This window comes from Urtica dioica, chromosome 8 (assembly GCF_054948205.1).
Source record: "Urtica dioica subsp. dioica isolate 48M chromosome 8, U.dioica_male_clone48M_v1_H2, whole genome shotgun sequence".
NCBI classification, from domain to species: domain Eukaryota; kingdom Viridiplantae; phylum Streptophyta; class Magnoliopsida; order Rosales; family Urticaceae; genus Urtica; species Urtica dioica.
Window position 1 is genome coordinate 10,698,830 of NC_142763.1, and position 25,480 is coordinate 10,724,309.

General features: G+C 33.3%; 4 protein-coding genes across 4 annotated transcripts; 2 read left to right on the forward strand and 2 right to left on the reverse strand.

Annotated features, from left to right (window-relative positions):
- Positions 1–632: 632 nt before the first annotated feature.
- LOC149388019 (blue copper protein 1a-like) lies at positions 633–2,918 on the reverse strand. Its single transcript, XM_089622332.1, has 3 exons — positions 2,901–2,918; positions 1,396–1,447; positions 633–1,012 (listed from the first exon to the last, which is right to left on the reverse strand). The coding sequence occupies exons 1-3, from the start codon at positions 2,916–2,918 to the stop codon at positions 633–635; spliced, it is 450 nt and encodes a 149-aa protein (XP_089478458.1).
- Positions 2,919–6,078: 3,160 nt separating this feature from the next.
- Positions 6,079–11,806, forward strand: LOC149388020 (transcription factor ABORTED MICROSPORES-like). The gene is made up of 9 exons (XM_089622333.1): positions 6,079–6,130; positions 8,243–8,348; positions 8,435–8,635; positions 8,746–8,824; positions 8,908–8,976; positions 9,061–9,588; positions 10,356–10,631; positions 10,730–10,906; positions 11,639–11,806. Exons 1-9 carry the CDS (start codon positions 6,079–6,081, stop codon positions 11,804–11,806), a joined length of 1,656 nt encoding a protein of 551 aa, XP_089478459.1.
- Positions 11,807–13,257: 1,451 nt separating this feature from the next.
- Positions 13,258–15,537, reverse strand: LOC149388021 (stellacyanin-like). Its single transcript, XM_089622334.1, has 4 exons — positions 15,520–15,537; positions 14,734–14,748; positions 14,021–14,072; positions 13,258–13,637 (listed from the first exon to the last, which is right to left on the reverse strand). The coding sequence occupies exons 1-4, from the start codon at positions 15,535–15,537 to the stop codon at positions 13,258–13,260; spliced, it is 465 nt and encodes a 154-aa protein (XP_089478460.1).
- A 3,161-nt stretch (positions 15,538–18,698) lies between these two features.
- LOC149388022 (transcription factor ABORTED MICROSPORES-like) lies at positions 18,699–24,437 on the forward strand. Its single transcript, XM_089622335.1, has 9 exons — positions 18,699–18,750; positions 20,866–20,971; positions 21,058–21,258; positions 21,369–21,447; positions 21,531–21,599; positions 21,684–22,211; positions 22,978–23,253; positions 23,352–23,528; positions 24,270–24,437. Exons 1-9 carry the CDS (start codon positions 18,699–18,701, stop codon positions 24,435–24,437), a joined length of 1,656 nt encoding a protein of 551 aa, XP_089478461.1.
- The last annotated feature ends 1,043 nt before the right edge of the window (positions 24,438–25,480 follow it).

Here is a 25,480-nt window from a genome sequence, read left to right on the forward strand (position 1 = left end):
GAGAAGTGATCTATTGTTAGCTTATGTAATTTGCACTCTCTTTCAGATGACAAATGAGACAGTTAAGGTTACGGATCTAGAGAGAGCGGCATCGGTGGGGGCATAAGGTTAATTTAAGTATAATCAATTTATCATTTTATTATCTTTAAAATTATATATGAAAAAATTATGTAGGCGATTAACAGTTTCATTAAACTACAATTTGATGTGTATATATATATATATATATGTGTGTGTGTCATGATCACACGCGTTACCGTGTCATATATAATTCAATTTCGCCATCTGATTTAAAAAAAATAATAAATTTAATATCACCATAGCATATATTTATATATATATATATATATATGTCATGATCACACGCATTACCGTGTCATATATAATTCAATTTCGCCATCTGATTTAAAAAAAAAATAATAATAAAAATATCACCATAGCATTCTACAGCCAATCTAGTGTGTTACAAAAAATTCTTATGGTCATAAAAGTATTTTACATCTTCTTGATAGCCATTTAACACAAACCAATGTACTGCTCTTTTTTTCCCTATCCACCAACGGATATAGCTACCAATAGTTAAAAATAGACCGACAGTTAAAAAAAATTCACTTTAAACCATTATATTTTCTTTACAGCGGTAGTGAAATTTGAGCAAACAGAAAAGCGAAAAAGGTTACAAACAAAACCCAATTTCCCAAGCCTTTGCTCAACAAGCAATCACTGGAGTTCCGGGCCACCGTAACCTGTGGTGGTGCGCCAGATGGCGAACCGTTCGGTACAATATCTTCCGTGGAATTACGAGATCGCCCCACTTCGATCCCGAACCTCATTCCTCCGAGGCAATGACTAACGATGCCGCATATGAACCAATATTTCCTCGCCTCAGTCAACTCGATTCTGTCGTTCCCGGTCGTGTGCATCGACAAAACTACCCCGCTCGAGTCGCACGATCTGTACGTGCTTTCGCCTACCTCGAACACGTTGTGTTGCCCTTCAACATACTTGAAAACTATACACACACCCCAAAAAATAAAATAAAAAACTTTGTAACACATGATTTTGCTATGTCTAAATGGATTTTCAAGTGTGAAAAAGGATTATACCTAGAACATCACCAACAGTGAAATTCTAGCTTTGTGACCAAGATAGATAATATCCCTGGCTGTCCCATTCATCTTCATCGCCAACAACAAACTCTTCAGATCTTACACACTTCACAAGCAAAGTTGTGTAGATTACTATGGTTAATGATAAGAAACTTAAGGTGTTGAGGGGATTTCTTTCTCTCATGACTTTCTTTTGATATATCTTGGAGGTTTTGTGGCGAGACCTTAATTTGATTTTGAAGTGATTGTGAAAAAAGCGATGGCTTATATATAAAAGGTACACTACTTGATTGTGGTTGATTGTTTCCTATGACTTGTTCCTGCAACTTGATGAAAGCCTGCAAAATTGTTTAGTAATAATGATAAGATTAATATACAAATAATTTAGATCAGAAAATTGCGTGTTGTACTTGTACCAAAATTGAAGAAAGAAAGAAAGAAGAACTGGGTCTCGCCCAAAAAAGAAAGAAATTGAGATCTAGTGAAAAACAATTTGATACTACCTATATTATTTTAATATTCGTTGGATCATTCTGGTCCAGTTACACACTTTTGTTCTTGTTTTTTTTTTTTTTTTTTTTTTTTTTTTTTAATTTTAGTTTTACTTTCTGTTTTGTTTTTGTTTGTTTAAAAAAAAATATATATATTGTGAATGAAGTGTAAGTTACCATTGTTTTTTTTTTTTTTTTTTTTGACAATTTCAAAGGCAATATGAATATAGCGTTTCTTTCTTGAAATGTTCAATAAAACTGCGCAAGTTTATCGTAAAGATTCGTTTAAATTCTTTTGAATTTGTTTTCAAATTCATATAGTACATTTGGCACATTCACTATTTTATTCTTCGTTATTCATTTAATTGAAAGATTTTTTTTTTCTTCTGATGAAGTGTAAAAATTATATATCTTTATTGTTTACAAATTACGACTCGGTTATAAATTCTACTATACATAACGTGTGTGGAAAAGAATTAGTCATTTCCAAAACGCACTTTTTATATAAGAAATTACCCACTTGAAATTGACCCGTCACAATACATAAGAAAATGAAAAGAAAAAAACGATACAAAATTAAATGATAATGATGGGACTTCCTAACATTATACATGTGGCTCAATCCCCACTGCAGCATTTCAAAAAAAAAATGATGGGACTTCCTAACATTATACATGTGGCTCTTAATGGCATGAAGCAGAAAGCAATTATAATAGAGTTATGCTATTTGGCACAACTCACGAGTGGGAACGATCCGCTCGTGAGTTGACACGTGGCAGTTAGTGGCCACGTGTCAACTCAGGGGTGGATCGTTCTCACTCGTGAGTTATGCCAAAAATCGTTTCCCATTATAATAACCTCAATTGGGTCGGGGCATCCGTTGACTGCCTAGCCCGACCTTCTTATTAATGATTTTAAGCTGGTATGGCCCGGCTTGAAAAACAATAAGGCCGAATTAAGCTTGTTTAAGGGAATTACATGGGCTTGAGCCCTCACACCCTGAAAAAAAGTCAAGCCTATCTCAACCATTTTAGAATAGACTATAAAATATTCATTTTTAAAATAAAATATTCTTTTTTAAAATAAAATATATACTTATACATAAAAACAATTCTTCTTCTTTTATTTTTTTTGTAAGAATAATTTTTATTTATAAAACATGTTTTTAGACTTTGATTTAAGTTTATTATTGATGATATAATTTTTAAGATTAAACAAAATATATTGTAAGGATTGAAAGTGAATATTACGCTTTGAGCTTTTTTTTTAGATTTTTTAAAGTTCGGGCTCAAGCCCGTACCTCATCCCCAAAGGCCATAGTCGTAGTCCAAAGTTAGGTTTTATATCACTCTTCGGGATCAACCGCCCATAAAAGAGTATGGGCCATGCTTGAGTCTTGGCCTCCACTTGCCTTGAGAAAGAGCACGAGCCATGTTCATCCTCATGCTTGAGCTTTTTTTTTATATAAATTTTTTCAAGATCGGACTCAAGCCCGAACATCATCCCCAAGAACCATAGTCTTAGTCCCAAGTTAGGTCTTATGTCACTCATCGGGCTCAACCGCCTATAAAAGAGCACGGGCCATGCTTGAGTCTAAGCCTCCACTTGGCTTAAGAAAGAGCACGGGCCATGCTCATCCATAGGCTTGAGCTTTTTATACAAATTTTTAAAGCTCGGACTCAAGCCCGAACATCATCACCAAGAACCATAGTCTTAGTCCCAAGTTGGGCCTTATGTTACTCCTCGATCCCAACCCCCCATAAAAGAGCATGGGCCATGCTTCAATCTGGGCCTCCACTTGGCTTGAGAAAGAGTACGGGCCATGCTCATCCCCATGCCTGAGTTTTTATTGAATAAATTTTTTAAAGCTCGGACTCAAACCCGAACCTCATCCCCAAGAACCATAGTCTTAGTCCCAAGTTGGGCCTTATTATTGGGAAGTCACATGTTGGTATCAAACACAAACAATCGGTCCAATACCGATTGTTGAGAAGTCACAAGTTGGTATCAAACATGAACAATAACTCTGATACCAATTGTTGGGAAGTTACAAATTGGTATTAAACACGAAAAATTGTTCTGATACCGATTGATGGGAATATAGGTTTGGTATCGGACACGAACGATCGCTCTGATGCCATTTGATGGGTAAATTACTTCCCTGACGTTAATTACCATTCCCATGTATTGAACACGAACAATCGTTTCAGTATTTCTTATAGGGTAATCAATCTCTTAACCTTTGGAATATGGTTACTAGTGTTGAATAGAAGAAGATGCGGACAATCGCTAATATTCAACGTAAACAATAATTACTAGGATACTCAAAATTATTCAACAACATATCAAATATTTAGACAAGCGTAATCAAGATAAACCATAAGACCATTTAATTATACATACATTTCGGCTCAGTTATAGATCTTCCACGCTCCTAGCTTTGGATCTCCTTGCTTTTGGAATTCTTCTGCGGCTCCTTGCTCTTTGGGTCTTTGAATCTCCAAGATTTCGGACTCCTCGGCGACTCATGTCTCTTTGGATATTTCGGTTCATCAATTGCTCGTTTATTGATCGAAACTAGAGTCTTTTAAGATATGTAATCTCCGGAAGAACAGAGACCAAGGTGTGGGTCAACTCTTTTCTCACTTATTATTCCAGCGAGGTGTCAGAATAATTATTTCTTTCTTTGGGAAGTGGTATGTACGAATTTTCCAACTTTGGGAGAGAGAAAAAAAACATCCAAACCAAAGGGAGAGGGGTTGCTGAATTTGTAGTGTGGAATAAGGCTTAGTTGGGCGATTTTTGCACTACCCAACCCCTTATTTATAGCTTTCCAGCTTACCATAGAATATGCAATTTCCTGATTTACTTTTATCTTATTCAAATTAGTGTGAGATGATTATTTTATAAATAGAACAAATAAAATATACTATAGATAGTTTAATAAATAAAATCACTTTAGAATATATTAATCACGTAACTGGATCTAAAATCACATATGTGGAACACAAGTGAAATGTTGATCACTTGGGGAAAGCATTGTACACATTTGATATGTGTATCATTTAAGCACCGTTACGACACACTAATCAAGGTCGCTATAATGATCATAGTGAGATCTGGTCTAAATTCTGAAGTGATCACGGACTTCTAGGTTGTATTACTGAGTTCTTTGACTCATTCGGTAATGCCTACTTGTAGATGCCTAAATACGTATGTCTCGGGAATTCAAATATGATCCGAGCGGAAAATGATTCACAAATACGAATCCAGCATTCTTGAAAGAAGGTCAATGTTCACTCATCTAAGAGTTGATTCCGTAACCAATTGACTACGCGCATTTTCGTAGTAAGTACATATAAAAAAAAATCTTTTGTTGGAGAAGTAACGATACTTAGGGCTCATATATATCGAGAAATGTATAAGCATAAATATATGTAACTGAACTCCTCTTATGGTATTGTTTTTATTCTGGTTGCCTTATATTAGATCTGTTGTTGTTGAATGATTTTAAGTATCCTGATAATTATTGTTTACACTAAAGATTAGCGATCGTTCGCATTTTCTTCTATTCCGCAATTCTAAACATATTGTAGGGTTAAGATATTGGTACCCAATAAGAAGTATTGAAACGATCGTATGAGAACCGTAATTAACTCCTAGTGGAAGTAATTTACCCAACAATCGGTATTGGAGCGATTGTTTGTATCTAATACCATAACTTGTACTTCACCAACAGTTGGTATTAGAGCGATTGTTTGTATTTAATATCAACGTGTTTTTCCATCAATTGGTATTAGAGCTAGAGTTAGATTCTCCCAATTTACCATTTGACTCAAGAATCATGATTTTCGATTTACAACCTTTATCAAAATATAAGAGATATGTTTGATCATTCAAAGCTAAAATTATTCAAGAACATGTTCGTAATTATCAAAATAAAGTTAGATTCATTGGTTCGATGAAATATGGACTATGTTCATAATATTCTATATGGGAATATTTTATTTACTTTGATCAGTTATAAATTAAAAAAATTTATTGGATTTGTTTTATGATTGAAAATCCTACTTTATAAGGATATCAAATAAATTTGTTCTGATTTGTTGTGAATCCTCTTTTTAAAGAACTCTTGTTTTTTTAAATAAAAGATTTTGTGTTCTGAAATAAAATATTTGAATTTTTAAAGGTTTATAAAAGATTCAAAGTCTATATTCATTGTCATAACTAAATACTCTTTCTTAGGTTATAGCCATATTTACGGTTTTATTTTGTTTATTTCCGGATTTCTTTTTAGAGAAATTAATATTGAAAAATCGGTATTTATGGAAAGTGGGTATTTCAAGAATTTTTATGTCATCAAACTTTTTTAAGCTTAAAAGTGTTTTTCTTAATGGAAAAAGAGTTTAAGGCCCACACTTAAAAGAGTCCGTATCGAAGCGGACTCTGTTGCAGAAGCTGAACTCAAGGCTGTCCAGATGGCCTTGCTCTTGGCTAGATTCCGAAACATCAGGCGTTTGGAGATAGAGGGTGATAACAAAATCGTCATGGACAGCTTGGCGGGATCGAAAGACAGCCCTTTTTAGTCTGTTATTCCTTTGTTTAATTCAACTTTAGAATTAGCAAAAGAGTTTGTTGATGTTAAGTTCTTGTGGTGTAGTAGGACATTAAATGGAGTTGCATAGCCTTTGTAAATGGGTTGTGAATTCTGAAGTTTTTGGGTTTTGTGAGTCAGGGGAGGTTCCGCCCCCTGTGCGGAACGCTTTGACGTTTGATCTTGTTGAATGAATTCCCCCCCCAGCTCTTCTTACGAATGAGCTAAGAGTTCCTGGGGGTGGTCTGTTTCAAAAAAAAAAAAAAAAAGTAATAGGGGATTTTTCACATAAAAAATAAAAATAAAAAAAGAACAATCATCACGTTTAAAAAGAGGTCAATTTATAATTTTGACTACAGAAAAAATAAATAACGGTATTATATATATGTAGTAGTACCATTAGACAATATCATCGTTTATGACTTATTGTTCTAAAAAAATTAATTTTGTTATATGTTGGTTAGCTAGCAAGGTTATTTGCACGTATGATAATTATTAAATCAGCGTTTGCCTTTTCACGTGCAGAAAAATCACTAACAATACGGATCCATGTATAACATATAGATGTATAAGGAATGTACACATATGTTGCAAGATTGTTGTTTAATATTTGATTATACTAAAAATAGTGCTTTGGAACAGATATAGTTTTTTTTTTTTTTTTTTTTTTTTCCAAAGAAAGTGTATCGTCAATTAATTAACTAGACTAATAACAGACTATACTATACCTAACTAAAAGAAGAGACTTTAATGTGTATATTGTTTCCCAAATGCGAAACAAAGCTTGAGAGAGTAGTTGGAAAATGAAACAAAATATTAAGCCAAAATGTACATTAAAAAACTTCAGCGAAAGCAAAGGTAGTTAGGGTTTTGTAGGCAATAAGTTGGGTCATGCAGATATCACCCTCTCATCATTACCAACTAAAAATATTTTTTTTTTATTTTCTTATGTATATATTTATTTCTCTCTCTTATCTTCTCGTCTCTCAAGTATACTCTCTAACAGAAAAAGTAAAAGGAGGAGAATAAAGTTTTGTTACATAAAAGGAAATTTATTCTCAAAAGGGGGAAATTTTTTCAATTTAGGATGAATAACGTAGCACCATTTCAGACTTGTTCATAAGCATAAAATCAAAGAGTTAGATTTAGGAAAAACGTGACATGCGACATATATAAAGTAGTTGGAAAAACTTAATACCAATTCGTCTATATATAGTCGGGGTTAAAGTTATAAATTTCAAGCCTTGAATATAATATATATGTTTCCTTCTGTGAACTTTTCTTACGCGGTTTTTTTTTTTTTTTTTTTTTTTTCCGTTTCGGGTTCAAGAGTTCGAGAGTAGTTGAGACATGAAATATATAAAATTAATCCCCAAGCGAGTGAAAAACTTAAAGGTTGTTAAAGTATAACGCCACACTTTTAGGTCATGCAATATGGTCCTGCTATCACTTTCTGATTTTAATTATTTTTTAAATGATAATTTGTATACCCTTGAATACTTAATTGACAAAGGATAGAGGGTGTTATTTATATTTAATTCGTTAATAAAATCAGTCTTTCATGCCATGCTTATAGTTCACCTACCAATATCATATGGCAATTTAAGAGGTTAATGTATATTATGATTTCTTTTTAATTTGTTTGTTTCTCTATTTTCTGATTTTCGCTATGTACTTTTGGTTTTGAAAGTGGGGTCTACAATACATAGAGTGATTCGAAGATTTATCATTCTTGTATGTACACACAAACACACACCGTAGGCACATATATATATATATTATATATACATACATACACATATATATATATATGTATATACATACGCATATATATACTCATTTACATATATATATATGGAGGTCTTCCTTTGTATTTTCTGCTGCCTATATATTCTGCTTGTTATTCCAACCTGCCTATGCTTTTATTACTTGCTTCCTTCAACCAAAAGAGGTAGCAAAGTTTTTCATTACCAAAAAAAAAAAAAAATGCGTATATAATTAGGGTTAGCTAGTGGTAGATAATATTCTCATTGATTTATTTATTGCAGGTGATATGTACATGCTTATGCAAAACATGATGGAAAGTCTTAGACCTCTCGTGGGATCAAAAGGGTGGGACTTTTGTGTCCTATGGAAATTAAGTGAAGACCAAAGGTTATATATAAATCAATCAAGTAGAGAAATATATATGATTAAAATGTTATATTTGTGACATTATTGATGGCGTCTTATTGTTACAGATTTGTTGAGTGGATGAATTGTTGTTGTGGTGGGGCTGAAACCTCACAAGAAGCGAATAATAACAATAATTGTGGAGATGAAGAACTTCTTTTCCCAGTTTCGCCACTCATTCCATGCAGAGACACCATGTTTCAACACCCAAGAACCAACTCTTGTGACCTTCTTTTCCAATTGCCAACTTCCATGCCTTTGGACTCTGGGTATGTATTTACTATAAATTCATTTCACTTATTAAGTACCATTATTAGCATGCAGATAATGATTTTGTATCATAACTTGACTTTTTCTTTTTTCCTCTCCAAATGAACAGAATTTATGCACAGACGTTGATATCAAACCAGCCCAGTTGGCTAAACTCTTCTAGTGTCACAGGCTCCCATTTTCTTGAGGTTACTTCTATCTAGTAAATAATTAATTATAACGATATTTATTGTAGATAAAGGAATTTACTAACTTAATAGTAATATTGCAGGAATGTAGTGGGACCAGGGTTTTGATTCCAATGGCAGGAGGGTTGGTTGAGCTTTTCGTTAACAAGCAAGTATGTTCACAGTCAGTCACACACATTCGTGAATATGAATTACATGTTTCAAACTAATTAATACATATTTATTTTATTTCACAGATACCAGAAGACCCAAACGTGATTGATTTCGTAACGTCGCAATGCAACATATCACCGCCACTACTCGATCATCATCAAAACGACGCAACGACGGCAAGCTTCATCATCGACATGAACGATCAAATAATCCAATCGTCGAGAGCGTTCGTCATGAACGACGAGTCGGACAAAATAGTGGACCCCACAACAGAGACAGCGACAGCAGAGAAGCCACCGGTGTCGCCGGCGACGGCGTTCGAGGGGCTGAACCTGTCGCCGTACGACATCCCAGTGCAGTTCGGGGCGAGAAACGAGGCGTCGTTTTTGGAGGCGGAGGACAAGGGAGCGAAGAGAGGGCAAGAACGGTCGAACTCGATGTCGGATTGCAGCGACGAGGAAGACAACGAAGGGAATAAGCAGCACGGAAGCAGAAAGTCGTCGTCGGGGAAAGGGCCGCAGAGCAAAAACCTTGTCGCTGAAAGGAAGCGCAGAAAGAAGCTCAACGAGAGGCTCTACACTCTTAGGTCTTTAGTTCCGAATATTTCCAAGGTAATTAAACCAACTTCATCTCATTGTTTTTATCACTATTTTCACTATATATGTACTTGCCATTAACATAGAAAATAATTACTCCTAAATATTTTATAAAACTCGGATTTAGAAATTTACTTGTTTTATGACTATTTTCACTAAATGTTAAAAAAAATAGCTCGATTTTTATTTATTCGTTGTTGAGGGCTTTGAAAAAATAATCTGAAAATCATAAATCAGACCAAAATGATTGTTACTAATCTAGTCCCCCCTTTTTTTTTTAATCTTAAATTCGTTCTTAATAAACAGTCCAGTTCATATTGCTATATTGAAACTGATGTATAGGTCGGATTGCGGACTTTTTCCGAGACTTCATTTTGTCAATAATTTTTTGTTTAACTTTAGTGCATTTGAACTTAATATTTGGTGCTGAATATATCGAGTTTGAGTTAAATATATTAATTTTCAGCATGTTTTTTTTTTTCATCACAACTAATGATAATTTATTTAATTTAGATGTTTTTTAGTTAAACTATTAAAATAAAAATTATCGTGTCTTAAACGGTTAAAGCTAGAACAAACGGTCAAAATGGATTTATTGCTCCATAATTTTGTTTTCTTATTGGGGTGGTCTCAATTTATCCAAACCATTTAAAACGATCCGGTCGTCCCATTTGATACCACATAGATGTGCTCATATTTCGTAACTTAAAGAATCTTAATTGTTATTTAAACTTGGATCATCCGTACACATTGTTTATATTTTTTTTTTTGTTGACGAATAGTTGGATAGGGCTTCGATTCTTCGTGACGCAATAGAGTACGTGAAGGACTTGAAAAGACAAGAAAAAGAGCTTCAAGATGAGCTCGAGGAACTTTCCGTGATCGACGGAGCAAACGGAAAAAGAAACAATCCCAAGTCTGAGATTTTGAATTTTGGGGCCGATTCCGAGTCCCCTAACATTTATTCCTTTGAAGCATCGGGTAACAATGAGATAACCGCATCGAAACAAAACCTCGACTCTGATACCACTGCGAATGACAAGGCGCCACAAATGGAGGTAGAGTTTGGTAGTAAATAAATATATAAATTCTAAAGGCAATACTCAATTATGTTTACTAAATACTTTTTTGTTTATTTAATATGATTTATATATAGCCCCAAGTTGAAGTGGCTCAAATAGATGGGAATGAGTTCTATGTGAAGGTGTTTTGTGAGCACAAGCCCGGGAGATTCGTGAGGCTATTGGAGGCTCTGAACTCTTTGGGACTAGAAGTCACTAATGCCAATGTCACCACCTTCAGAAACCTTGTGTCTAACGTTCTCAAAGTCGAGGTATGTTCCTTTGGTTAACTCTTATTTCTTGTGAAACAAGTTATTATTATTATTATTGCTTTGGTTTTTAATTTGTCAAGTTATGAGTTTTGACGTAGACATGGTAGTTTATAATTAGATATCTTGTTTTAAGCTGTGTTTGAGTTTTTGTGTGAGAGAGAGAGAGAGAGAGAGAGAGAGAGAGAGATGATTCTCTTTTATTATTAATATGACATTTGTAGTTATTTGGTAGAGGGTAAAAAGAAAAAGGGTGAAGGTTTTGGAGGTATTGTGAAATTATCGGACTCAGCATTTTTAATTCTTCCAATTTTAAAAGAAAAAATATTGTTTTGTGCAAATATACTTCTAAATAATTCATAGATCTATCATTTTTCTCTCATCTATATCAAACACAACTAAAAAATATTTAATCATTTCTTTTCTTTTTTATTCCTTTCTCCTTCTTCTGTACTATGGTTTCATTAAATAAGTAATAATACTTATTAGAAAAAAGCGAGTGACCAGATTGATATGTAACTTAGTTTGCTATTGATAGCAAAGTAATCAAATAACCTTCAAAATCTTTAAAATAGTCTTATTTTTACCTATCATCAGTGAAATCATAAAACGTGGTTATTTGCTTTTTTTTTTTTTTTTTTGTAAAATGTAACAACTAGTTATCAATATCTTACTTATTATAATGGGATATGAAATCAATTTCATTTGTTTTTATTCTTGTTTCTTGGGTGGCAGAAGAAGGATAGTAAAATGGTAGTCCAAGCTGATAACTTGAGGGATATCTTGTTGGAGTTCACAAGGAATCCATCAAGAGGATTGTGTGACATGTCTAAACCCCCTGAAAATGGAAATGGAAGTCTCCTTGACTATCAACAACACCTTCATCACCAACAAACCTACTGATTATTTATTTATTTATAATTTCACATCCTTGATGTTTCTCTCTAATTATTCAGTACACCTTAACTAATATCTGTTGACAATCATTATTCTATTAGTTTGTTTTCGGTCTTAATTTTCTTTAATTAGTTATTGATATGTATATGCTGGTAAGACGTCATTTTAGGCTTTACTGGTGCGAAATGACTTACTAGCCTTCTTTCTGAGAAGAAATTACACATATACCTCTAACTTTCAAATATTCGATAAATATCTTATTTTTAAATTTAAGATGATATTGCCTTATTTTAAATGAAACTGTAAACGGAAAATTAAATGAAACTATAACATTGAGAAAAAAAAAAGTCATATAAAACTAGGCTTTTGATTGGTAGGGATGATAGAAAATTGAATGGATGGAGTAACAAGGAGGGAAGAGAAAGAAAAAGAAAATTGTGAATTATAAATTTTTAAAAAGTTGATTGGTATAATGTGATGAAAGATTAGAATCCATTCATTTGTTTGTTTGGTATAAACTAAAATAGAGAGGAATGGTTGATATTTTGTGTACTTAAATTACTAAATTGCTATTATTTTTGCAATAATAATTATAGTATTAAATTATATATATGTAATTGCCATTATTTTGTATTATTTACTTTCATTTTTTTGTTTCCGTCTTTCTCGATCTTTCTAAATTGAGAGAGATAGTTTTTTTGTGGGTGCCACGGAAAGCTTCAATCCTTTCATTTTGTTTTCCCTCCTCTCTACCAAACAACACAATAAATTTATTTTCATAGTAAAATCCCTTCATATTAATCAATCCTTCCACTTTCCAAATAAGAATGAGAAGTGATCTATTGTTAGCTTATGTAATTTGCACTCTCTTTCAGATGACAAATGAGACAGTTAAGGTTACGGATCTAGAGAGAGCGGCATCGGTGGGGGCATAAGGTTAATTTAAGTATAATCAATTTATCATTTTATTATCTTTAAAATTATATATGAAAAAATTATGTAGGCGATTAACAGTTTCATTAAACTACAATTTGATGTGTGTATATATATATATATATGTGTGTGTGTCATGATCACACGCGTTACCGTGTCATATATAATTCAATTTCGCCATCTGATTTAAAAAAAATAATAAATTTAATATCACCATAGCATATATTTATATATATATATATATGTCATGATCACACGCATTACCGTGTCATATATAATTCAATTTCGCCATCTGATTTAAAAAAAAAATAATAATAAAAATATCACCATAGCATTCTACAGCCAATCTAGTGTGTTACAAAAAATTCTTATGGTCATAAAAGTATTTTACATCTTCTTGATAGCCATTTAACACAAACCAATGTACTGCTCTTTTTTTCCCTATCCACCAACGGATATAGCTACCAATAGTTAAAAATAGACCGACAGTTAAAAAAAATTCACTTTAAACCATTATATTTTCTTTACAGCGGTAGTGAAATTTGAGCAAACAGAAAAGCGAAAAAGGTTACAAACAAAACCCAATTTCCCAAGCCTTTGCTCAACAAGCAATCACTGGAGTTCCGGGCCACCGTAACCTGTGGTGGTGCGCCAGATGGCGAACCGTTCGGTACAATATCTTCCGTGGAATTACGAGATCGCCCCACTTCGATCCCGAACCTCATTCCTCCGAGGCAATGACTAACGATGCCGCATATGAACCAATATTTCCTCGCCTCAGTCAACTCGATTCTGTCGTTCCCGGTCGTGTGCATCGACAAAACTACCCCGCTCGAGTCGCACGATCTGTACGTGCTTTCGCCTACCTCGAACACGTTGTGTTGCCCTTCAACATACTTGAAAACTATACACACACCCCAAAAAATAAAATAAAAAACTTTGTAACACATGATTTTGCTATGTCTAAATGGATTTTCAAGTGTGAAAAAGGATTATACCTAGAACATCACCAACAGTGAAATTCTAGCTTTGTGACCAAGATAGATAATATCCCTGGCTGTCCCATTCATCTTCATCGCCAACAACAAACTCTTCAGATCTTACACACTTCACAAGCAAAGTTGTGTAGATTACTATGGTTAATGATAAGAAACTTAAGGTGTTGAGGGGATTTCTTTCTCTCATGACTTTCTTTTGATATATCTTGGAGGTTTTGTGGCGAGACCTTAATTTGATTTTGAAGTGATTGTGAAAAAAGCGATGGCTTATATATAAAAGGTACACTACTTGATTGTGGTTGATTGTTTCCTATGACTTGTTCCTGCAACTTGATGAAAGCCTGCAAAATTGTTTAGTAATAATGATAAGATTAATATACAAATAATTTAGATCAGAAAATTGCGTGTTGTACTTGTACCAAAATTGAAGAAAGAAAGAAAGAAGAACTGGGTCTCGCCCAAAAAAGAAAGAAATTGAGATCTAGTGAAAAACAATTTGATACTACCTATATTATTTTAATATTCGTTGGATCATTCTGGTCCAGTTACACACTTTTGTTCTTGTTTTTTTTTTTTTTTTTTTTTTTTTTTAATTTTAGTTTTACTTTCTGTTTTGTTTTTGTTTGTTTAAAAAAAAATATATATATTGTGAATGAAGTGTAAGTTACCATTGTTTTTTTTTTTTTTTGACAATTTCAAAGGCAATATGAATATAGCGTTTCTTTCTTGAAATGTTCAATAAAACTGCGCAAGTTTATCGTAAAGATTCGTTTAAATTCTTTTGAATTTGTTTTCAAATTCATATAGTACATTTGGCACATTCACTATTTTATTCTTCGTTATTCATTTAATTGAAAGATTTTTTTTTTCTTCTGATGAAGTGTAAAAATTATATATTTTTATTGTTTACAAATTACGACTCGGTTATAAATTCTACTATACATAACGTGTGTGGAAAAGAATTAGTCATTTCCAAAACGCACTTTTTATATAAGAAATTACCCACTTGAAATTGACCTGTCACAATACATAAGAAAATGAAAAGAAAAAAACGATACAAAATTAAATGATAATGATGGGACTTCCTAACATTATACATGTGGCTCAATCCCCACTGCAGCATTTCAAAAAAAAAAAATGATGGGACTTCCTAACATTATACATGTGGCTCTTAATGGCATGAAGCAGAAAGCAATTATAATAGAGTTATGCTATTTGGCACAACTCACGAGTGGGAACGATCCGCTCGTGAGTTGACACGTGGCAGTTAGTGGCCACGTGTCAACTCAGGGGTGGATCGTTCTCACTCGTGAGTTATGCCAAAAATCGTTTCCCATTATAATAACCTCAATTGGGTCGGGGCATCCGTTGACTGCCTAGCCCGACCTTCTTATTAATGATTTTAAGCTGGTATGGCCCGGCTTGAAAAACAATAAGGCCGAATTAAGCTTGTTTAAGGGAATTACATGGGCTTGAGCCCTCACACCCTGAAAAAAAGTCAAGCCTATCTCAACCATTTTAGAATAGACTATAAAATATTCATTTTTAAAATAAAATATTCTTTTTTAAAATAAAATATATACTTATACATAAAAACAATTCTTCTTCTTTTATTTTTTTTGTAAGAATAATTTTTATTTATAAAACATGTTTTTAGACTTTGATTTAAGTTTATTATTGATGATATAATTTTTAAGATTAAACAAAATATATTGTAAGGATTGAAAGTGAATATTACGCTTTGAGCTTTTTTTTTAGATTTTTTAAAGTTCGGGCTCAAGCCCGTACCTCATCCCCAAAGGCCATAGTCGTAGTCCAAAGTTAGGTTTTATATCACTCTTCGGGATCAACCGCCCATAAAAGAGTATGGGCCATGCTTGAGTCTTGGCCTCCACTTGCCTTGAGAAAGAGCACGAGCCATGTTCATCCTCATGCTTGAGCTTTTTTTTTTATATAAATTTTTTCAAGATCGGACTCAAGCCCGAACATCATCCCCAAGAACCATAGTCTTAGTCCCAAGTTAGGTCTTATGTCACTCATCGGGCTCAACCGCCTATAAAAGAGCACGGGCCATGCTTGAGTCTAAGCCTCCACTTGGCTTAAGAAAGAGCACGGGCCATGCTCATCCATAGGCTTGAGCTTTTTATACAAATTTTTAAAGCTCGGACTCAAGCCCGAACATCATCACCAAGAACCATAGTCTTAGTCCCAAGTTGGGCCTTATGTTACTCCTCGATCCCAACCCCCCATAAAAGAGCATGGGCCATGCTTCAATCTGGGCCTCCACTTGGCTTGAGAAAGAGTACGGGCCATGCTCATCCCCATGCCTGAGTTTTTATTGAATAAATTTTTTAAAGCTCGGACTCAAACCCGAACCTCATGCCCAAGAACCATAGTCTTAGTCCCAAGTTGGGCCTTATTATTGGGAAGTCACATGTTGGTATCAAACACAAACAATCGGTCCAATACCGATTGTTGAGAAGTCACAAGTTGGTATCAAACATGAACAATAACTCTGATACCAATTGTTGGGAAGTTACAAATTGGTATTAAACACGAAAAATTGTTCTGATACCGATTGATGGGAATATAGGTTTGGTATCGGACACGAACGATCGCTCTGATGCCATTTGATGGGTAAATTACTTCCCTGACGTTAATTACCATTCCCATGTATTGAACACGAACAATCGTTTCAGTATTTCTTATAGGGTAATCAATCTCTTAACCTTTGGAATATGGTTACTAGTGTTGAATAGAAGAAGATGCGGACAATCGCTAATATTCAACGTAAACAATAATTACTAGGATACTCAAAATTATTCAACAACATATCAAATATTTAGACAAGCGTAATCAAGATAAACCATAAGACCATTTAATTATACATACATTTCGGCTCAGTTATAGATCTTCCACGCTCCTAGCTTTGGATCTCCTTGCTTTTGGAATTCTTCTGCGGCTCCTTGCTCTTTAGGTCTTTGAATCTCCAAGATTTCGGACTCCTCGGCGACTCATTTCTCTTTGGATATTTCGGTTCATCAATTGCTCGTTTATTGATCGAAACTAGAGTCTTTTAAGATATGTAATCTCCGGAAGAACAGAGACCAAGGTGTGGGTCAACTCTTTTCTCACTTATTATTCCAGCGAGGTGTCAGAATAATTATTTCTTTCTTTGGGAAGTGGTATGTACGAATTTTCCAACTTTGGGAGAGAGAAAAAAAACATCCAGACCAAAGGGAGAGGGGTTGCTGAATTTGTAGTGTGGAATAAGGCTTAGTTGGGCGATTTTTGCACTACCCAACCCCTTATTTATAGCATTCCAGCTTACCATAGAATATGCAATTTCCTGATTTACTTTTATCTTATTCAAATTAGTGTGAGATGATTATTTTATAAATAGAACAAATAAAATATACTATAGATAGTTTAATAAATAAAATCACTTTAGAATATATTAATCACGTAACTGGATCTAAAATCACATATGTGGAACACAAGTGAAATGTTGATCACTTGGGGGAAGCATTGTACACATTTGATATGTGTATCATTTAAGCACCGTTACGACACACTAATCAAGGTCGCTATAATGATCATAGTGAGATCTGGTCTAAATTCTGAAGTGATCACGGACTTCTAGGTTGTATTACTGAGTTCTTTGACTCATTCGGTAATGCCTACTTGTAGATGCCTAAATACGTATGTCTCGGGAATTCAAATATGATCCGAGCGGAAAATGATTCACAAATACGAATCCAGCATTCTTGAAAGAAGGTCAATGTTCACTCATCTAAGAGTTGATTCCATAACCAATTGACTACGCGCATTTTCGTAGTAAGTACATATAAAAAAAAATCTTTTGTTGGAGAAGTAACGATACTTAGGGCTCATATATATCGAGAAATGTATAAGCATAAATATATGTAACTGAACTCCTCTTATGGTATTGTTTTTATTCTGGTTGCCTTATATTAGATCTGTTGTTGTTGAATGATTTTAAGTATCCTGATAATTATTGTTTACACTAAAGATTAGCGATCGTTCGCATTTTCTTCTATTCCGCATTTCTAAACATATTGTAGGGTTAAGATATTGGTACCCAATAAGAAGTATTGAAACGATCGTATGAGAACCGTAATTAACTCCTAGTGGAAGTAATTTACCCAACAATCGGTATTGGAGCGATTGTTTGTATCTAATACCATAACTTGTACTTCACCAACAGTTGGTATTAGAGCGATTGTTTGTATTTAATATCAACGTGTTTTTCCATCAATTGGTATTAGAGCTAGAGTTAGATTCTCCCAATTTACCATTTGACTCAAGAATCATGATTTTCGATTTACAACCTTTATCAAAATATAAGAGATATGTTTGATCATTCAAAGCTAAAATTATTCAAGAACATGTTCGTAATTATCAAAATAAAGTTAGATTCATTGGTTCGATGAAATATGGACTATGTTCATAATATTCTATATGGGAATATTTTATTTACTTTGATCAGTTATAAATTAAAAAAATTTATTGGATTTGTTTTATGATTGAAAATCCTACTTTATAAGGATATCAAATAAATTTGTTCTGATTTGTTGTGAATCCTCTTTTTAAAGAACTCTTGTTTTTTTAAATAAAAGATTTTGTGTTCTGAAATAAAATATTTGAATTTTTAAAGGTTTATAAAAGATTCAAAGTCTATATTCATTGTCATAACTAAATACTCTTTCTTAGGTTATAGCCATATTTAAGGTTTTATTTTGTTTATTTCCGGATTTCTTTTTAGAGAAATTAATATTGAAAAATCGGTATTTATGGAAAGTGGGTATTTCAAGAATTTTTATGTCATCAAACTTTTTTAAGCTTAAAAGTGTTTTTCTTAATGGAAAAAGAGTTTAAGGCCCACACTTAAAAGAGTCCGTATCGAAGCGGACTCTGTTGCAGAAGCTGAACTCAAGGCTGTCCAGATGGCCTTGCTCTTGGCTAGATTCCGAAACATCAGGCGTTTGGAGATAGAGGGTGATAACAAAATCGTCATGGACAGCTTGGCGGGATCGAAAGACAGCCCTTTTTAGTCTGTTATTCCTTTGTTTAATTCAACTTTAGAATTAGCAAAAGAGTTTGTTGATGTTAAGTTCTTGTGGTGTAGTAGGACATTAAATGGAGTTGCATAGCCTTTGTAAATGGGTTGTGAATTCTGAAGTTTTTGGGTTTTGTGAGTCAGGGGAGGTTCCGCCCCCTGTGCGGAACGCTTTGACGTTTGATCTTGTTGAATGAATTCCCCCCCCCCCCCCCCAGCTCTTCTTACGAATGAGCTAAGAGTTCCTGGGGGTGGTCTGTTTCAAAAAAAAAAAAAGTAATAGGGGATTTTTCACATAAAAAATAAAAATAAAAAAAGAACAATCATCACGTTTAAAAAGAGGTCAATTTATAATTTTGACTACAGAAAAAATAAATAACGGTATTATATATATGTAGTAGTACCATTAGACAATATCATCGTTTATGACTTATTGTTCTAAAAAAATTAATTTTGTTATATGTTGGTTAGCTAGCAAGGTTATTTGCACGTATGATAATTATTAAATCAGCGTTTGCCTTTTCACGTGCAGAAAAATCACTAACAATACGGATCCATGTATAACATATAGATGTATAAGGAATGTACACATATGTTGCAAGATTGTTGTTTAATATTTGATTATACTAAAAATAGTGCTTTGGAACAGATATAGTTTTTTTTTTTTTTTTTTTTTCCAAAGAAAGTGTATCGTCAATTAATTAACTAGACTAATAACAGACTATACTATACCTAACTAAAAGAAGAGACTTTAATGTGTATATTGTTTCCCAAATGCGAAACAAAGCTTGAGAGAGTAGTTGGAAAATGAAACAAAATATTAAGCCAAAATGTACATTAAAAAACTTCAGCGAAAGCAAAGGTAGTTAGGGTTTTGTAGGCAATAAGTTGGGTCATGCAGATATCACCCTCTCATCATTACCAACTAAAAATATTTTTTTTTTTATTTTCTTATGTATATATTTATTTCTCTCTCTTATCTTCTCGTCTCTCAAGTATACTCTCTAACAGAAAAAGTAAAAGGAGGAGAATAAAGTTTTGTTACATAAAAGGAAATTTATTCTCAAAAGGGGGAAATTTTTTCAATTTAGGATGAATAACGTAGCACCATTTCAGACTTGTTCATAAGCATAAAATCAAAGAGTTAGATTTAGGAAAAACGTGACATGCGACATATATAAAGTAGTTGGAAAAACTTAATACCAATTCGTCTATATATAGTCGGGGTTAAAGTTATAAATTTCAAGCCTTCAATATAATATATATGTTTCCTTCTGTGAACTTTTCTTACGCGGTTTTTTTTTTTTTTTTTTTTTTTTTTCCGTTTCGGGTTCAAGAGTTCGAGAGTAGTTGAGACATGAAATATATAAAATTAATCCCCAAGCGAGTGAAAAACTTAAAGGTTGTTAAAGTATAACGCCACACTTTTAGGTCATGCAATATGGTCCTGCTATCACTTTCTGATTTTAATTATTTTTTAAATGATAATTTGTATACCCTTGAATACTTAATTGACAAAGGATAGAGGGTGTTATTTATATTTAATTCGTTAATAAAATCAGTCTTTCATGCCATGCTTATAGTTCACCTACCAATATCATATGGCAATTTAAGAGGTTAATGTATATTATGATTTCTTTTTAATTTGTTTGTTTCTCTATTTTCTGATTTTCGCTATGTACTTTTGGTTTTGAAAGTGGGGTCTACAATACATAGAGTGATTCGAAGATTTATCATTCTTGTATGTACACACAAACACACACCGTAGGCACATATATATATATATTATATATACATACATACACATATATATATATGTATATACATACGCATATATATACTCATTTACATATATATATATGGAGGTCTTCCTTTGTATTTTCTGCTGCCTATATATTCTGCTTGTTATTCCAACCTGCCTATGCTTTTATTACTTGCTTCCTTCAACCAAAAGAGGTAGCAAAGTTTTTCATTACCAAAAAAAAAAAAAAAATGCGTATATAATTAGGGTTAGCTAGTGGTAGATAATATTCTCGTTGATTTATTTATTGCAGGTGATATGTACATGCTTATGCAAAACATGATGGAAAGTCTTAGACCTCTCGTGGGATCAAAAGGGTGGGACTTTTGTGTCCTATGGAAATTAAGTGAAGACCAAAGGTTATATATAAATCAATCAAGTAGAGAAATATATATGATTAAAATGTTATATTTGTGACATTATTGATGGCGTCTTATTGTTACAGATTTGTTGAGTGGATGAATTGTTGTTGTGGTGGGGCTGAAACCTCACAAGAAGCGAATAATAACAATAATTGTGGAGATGAAGAACTTCTTTTCCCAGTTTCGCCACTCATTCCATGCAGAGACACCATGTTTCAACACCCAAGAACCAACTCTTGTGACCTTCTTTTCCAATTGCCAACTTCCATGCCTTTGGACTCTGGGTATGTATTTACTATAAATTCATTTCACTTATTAAGTACCATTATTAGCATGCAGATAATGATTTTGTATCATAACTTGACTTTTTCTTTTTTCCTCTCCAAATGAACAGAATTTATGCACAGACGTTGATATCAAACCAGCCCAGTTGGCTAAACTCTTCTAGTGTCACAGGCTCCCATTTTCTTGAGGTTACTTCTATCTAGTAAATAATTAATTATAACGATATTTATTGTAGATAAAGGAATTTACTAACTTAATAGTAATATTGCAGGAATGTAGTGGGACCAGGGTTTTGATTCCAATGGCAGGAGGGTTGGTTGAGCTTTTCGTTAACAAGCAAGTATGTTCACAGTCAGTCACACACATTCGTGAATATGAATTACATGTTTCAAACTAATTAATACATATTTATTTTATTTCACAGATACCAGAAGACCCAAACGTGATTGATTTCGTAACGTCGCAATGCAACATATCACCGCCACTACTCGATCATCATCAAAACGACGCAACGACGGCAAGCTTCATCATCGACATGAACGATCAAATAATCCAATCGTCGAGAGCGTTCGTCATGAACGACGAGTCGGACAAAATAGTGGACCCCACAACAGAGACAGCGACAGCAGAGAAGCCACCGGTGTCGCCGGCGACGGCGTTCGAGGGGCTGAACCTGTCGCCGTACGACATCCCAGTGCAGTTCGGGGCGAGAAACGAGGCGTCGTTTTTGGAGGCGGAGGACAAGGGAGCGAAGAGAGGGCAAGAACGGTCGAACTCGATGTCGGATTGCAGCGACGAGGAAGACAACGAAGGGAATAAGCAGCACGGAAGCAGAAAGTCGTCGTCGGGGAAAGGGCCGCAGAGCAAAAACCTTGTCGCTGAAAGGAAGCGCAGAAAGAAGCTCAACGAGAGGCTCTACACTCTTAGGTCTTTAGTTCCGAATATTTCCAAGGTAATTAAACCAACTTCATCTCATTGTTTTTATCACTATTTTCACTATATATGTACTTGCCATTAACATAGAAAATAATTACTCCTAAATATTTTATAAAACTCGGATTTAGAAATTTACTTGTTTTATGACTATTTTCACTAAATGTTAAAAAAAATAGCTCGATTTTTATTTATTCGTTGTTGAGGGCTTTGAAAAAATAATCTGAAAATCATAAATCAGACCAAAATGATTGTTACTAATCTAGTCCCCCCTTTTTTTTTTAATCTTAAATTCGTTCTTAATAAACAGTCCAGTTCATATTGCTATATTGAAACTGATGTATAGGTCGGATTGCGGACTTGTTCCGAGACTTCATTTTGTCAATAATTTTTTGTTTAACTTTAGTGCATTTGAACTTAATATTTGGTGCTGAATATATCGAGTTTGAGTTAAATATATTAATTTTCAGCATGTTTTTTTTTTTCATCACAACTAATGATAATTTATTTAATTTAGATGTTTTTTAGTTAAACTATTAAAATAAAAATTATCGTGTCTTAAACGGTTAAAGCTAGAACAAACGGTCAAAATGGATTTATTGCTCCATAATTTTGTTTTCTTATTGGGGTGGTCTCAATTTATCCAAACCATTTAAAACGATCCGGTCGTCCCATTTGATACCACATAGATGTGCTCATATTTCGTAACTTAAAGAATCTTAATTGTTATTTAAACTTGGATCATCCGTACACATTGTTTATATTTTTTTTTTGTTGACGAATAGTTGGATAGGGCTTCGATTCTTCGTGACGCAATAGAGTACGTGAAGGACTTGAAAAGACAAGAAAAAGAGCTTCAAGATGAGCTCGAGGAACTTTCCGTGATCGACGGAGCAAACGGAAAAAGAAACAATCCCAAGTCTGAGATTTTGAATTTTGGGGCCGATTCCGAGTCCCCTAACATTTATTCCTTTGAAGCATCGGGTAACAATGAGATAACCGCATCGAAACAAAACCTCGACTCTGATACCACTGCGAATGACAAGGCGCCACAAATGGAGGTAGAGTTTGGTAGTAAATAAATATATAAATTCTAAAGGCAATACTCAATTATGTTTACTAAATACTTTTTTGTTTATTTAATATGATTTATATATAGCCCCAAGTTGAAGTGGCTCAAATAGATGGGAATGAGTTCTATGTGAAGGTGTTTTGTGAGCACAAGCCCGGGAGATTCGTGAGGCTATTGGAGGCTCTGAACTCTTTGGGACTAGAAGTCACTAATGCCAATGTCACCACCTTCAGAAACCTTGTGTCTAACGTTCTCAAAGTCGAGGTATGTTCCTTTGGTTAACTCTTATTTCTTGTGAAACAAGTTATTATTATTATTATTGCTTTGGTTTTTAATTTGTCAAGTTATGAGTTTTGACGTAGACATGGTAGTTTATAATTAGATATCTTGTTTTAAGCTGTGTTTGAGTTTTTGTGTGTGAGAGAGAGAGAGAGAGAGAGAGAGAGAGAGAGAGAGAGATGATTCTCTTTTATTATTAATATGACATTTGTAGTTATTTGGTAAAGGGTAAAAAGAAAAAGGGTGAAGGTTTTGGAGGTATTGTGAAATTATCGGACTCAGCATTTTTAATTCTTCCAATTTTAAAAGAAAAAAATATTGTTTTGTGCAAATATACTTCTAAATAATTCATAGATCTATCATTTTTCTCTCATCTATATCAAACACAACTAAAAAATATTTAATCATTTCTTTTCTTTTTTATTCCTTTCTCCTTCTTCTGTACTATGGTTTCATTAAATAAGTAATAATACTTATTAGAAAAAAGCGAGTGACCAGATTGATATGTAACTTAGTTTGCTATTGATAGCAAAGTAATCAAATAACCTTCAAAATCTTTAAAATAGTCTTATTTTTACCTATCATCAGTGAAATCATAAAACGTGGTTATTTGCTTTTTTTTTTTTTTTTTTGTAAAATGTAACAACTAGTTATCAATATCTTACTTATTATAATGGGATATGAAATCAATTTCATTTGTTTTTATTCTTGTTTCTTGGGTGGCAGAAGAAGGATAGTAAAATGGTAGTCCAAGCTGATAACTTGAGGGATATCTTGTTGGAGTTCACAAGGAATCCATCAAGAGGATTGTGTGACATGTCTAAACCCCCTGAAAATGGAAATGGAAGTCTCCTTGACTATCAACAACACCTTCATCACCAACAAACCTACTGATTATTTATTTATTTATAATTTCACATCATTGATGTTTCTCTCTAATTATTCAGTACACCTTAACTAATATCTGTTGACAATCATTATTCTATTAGTTTGTTTTCGGTCTTAATTTTCTTTAATTAGTTATTGATATGTATATGCTGGTAAGACGTCATTTTAGGCTTTACTGGTGCGAAATGACTTACTAGCCTTCTTTCTGAGAAGAAATTACACATATACCTCTAACTTTCAAATATTCGATAAATATCTTATTTTTAAATTTAAGATGATATTGCCTTATTTTAAATGAAACTGTAAACGGAAAATTAAATGAAACTATTACATTGAGAAAAAAAAAAGTCATATAAAACTAGGCTTTTGATTGGTAGGGATGATAGAAAATTGAATGGATGGAGTAACAAGGAGGGAAGAGAAAGAAAAAGAAAATTGTGAATTATAAATTTTTAAAAAGTTGATTGGTATAATGTGATGAAAGATTAGAATCCATTCATTTGTTTGTTTGGTATAAACTAAAATAGAGAGGAATGGTTGATATTTTGTGTACTTAAATTACTAAATTGCTATTATTTTTGCAATAATAATTATAGTATTAAATTATATATATGTAATTGCCATTATTTTGTATTATTTACTTTCATTTTTTTGTTTCCGTCTTTCTCGATCTTTCTAAATTGAGAGAGATAGTTTTTTTGTGGGTGCCACGGAAAGCTTCAATCCTTTCATTTTGTTTTCCCTCCTCTCTACCAAACAACACAATAAATTTATTTTCATAGTAAAATCCCTTCATATTAATCAATCCTTCCACTTTCCAAATAAGAATGAGAAGTGATCTATTGTTAGCTTATGTAATTTGCACTCTCTTTCAGATGACAAATGAGACAGTTAAGGTTACGGATCTAGAGAGAGCGGCATCGGTGGGGGCATAAGGTTAATTTAAGTATAATCAATTTATCATTTTATTATCTTTAAAATTATATATGAAAAAATTATGTAGGCGATTAACAGTTTCATTAAACTACAATTTGATGTGTGTATATATA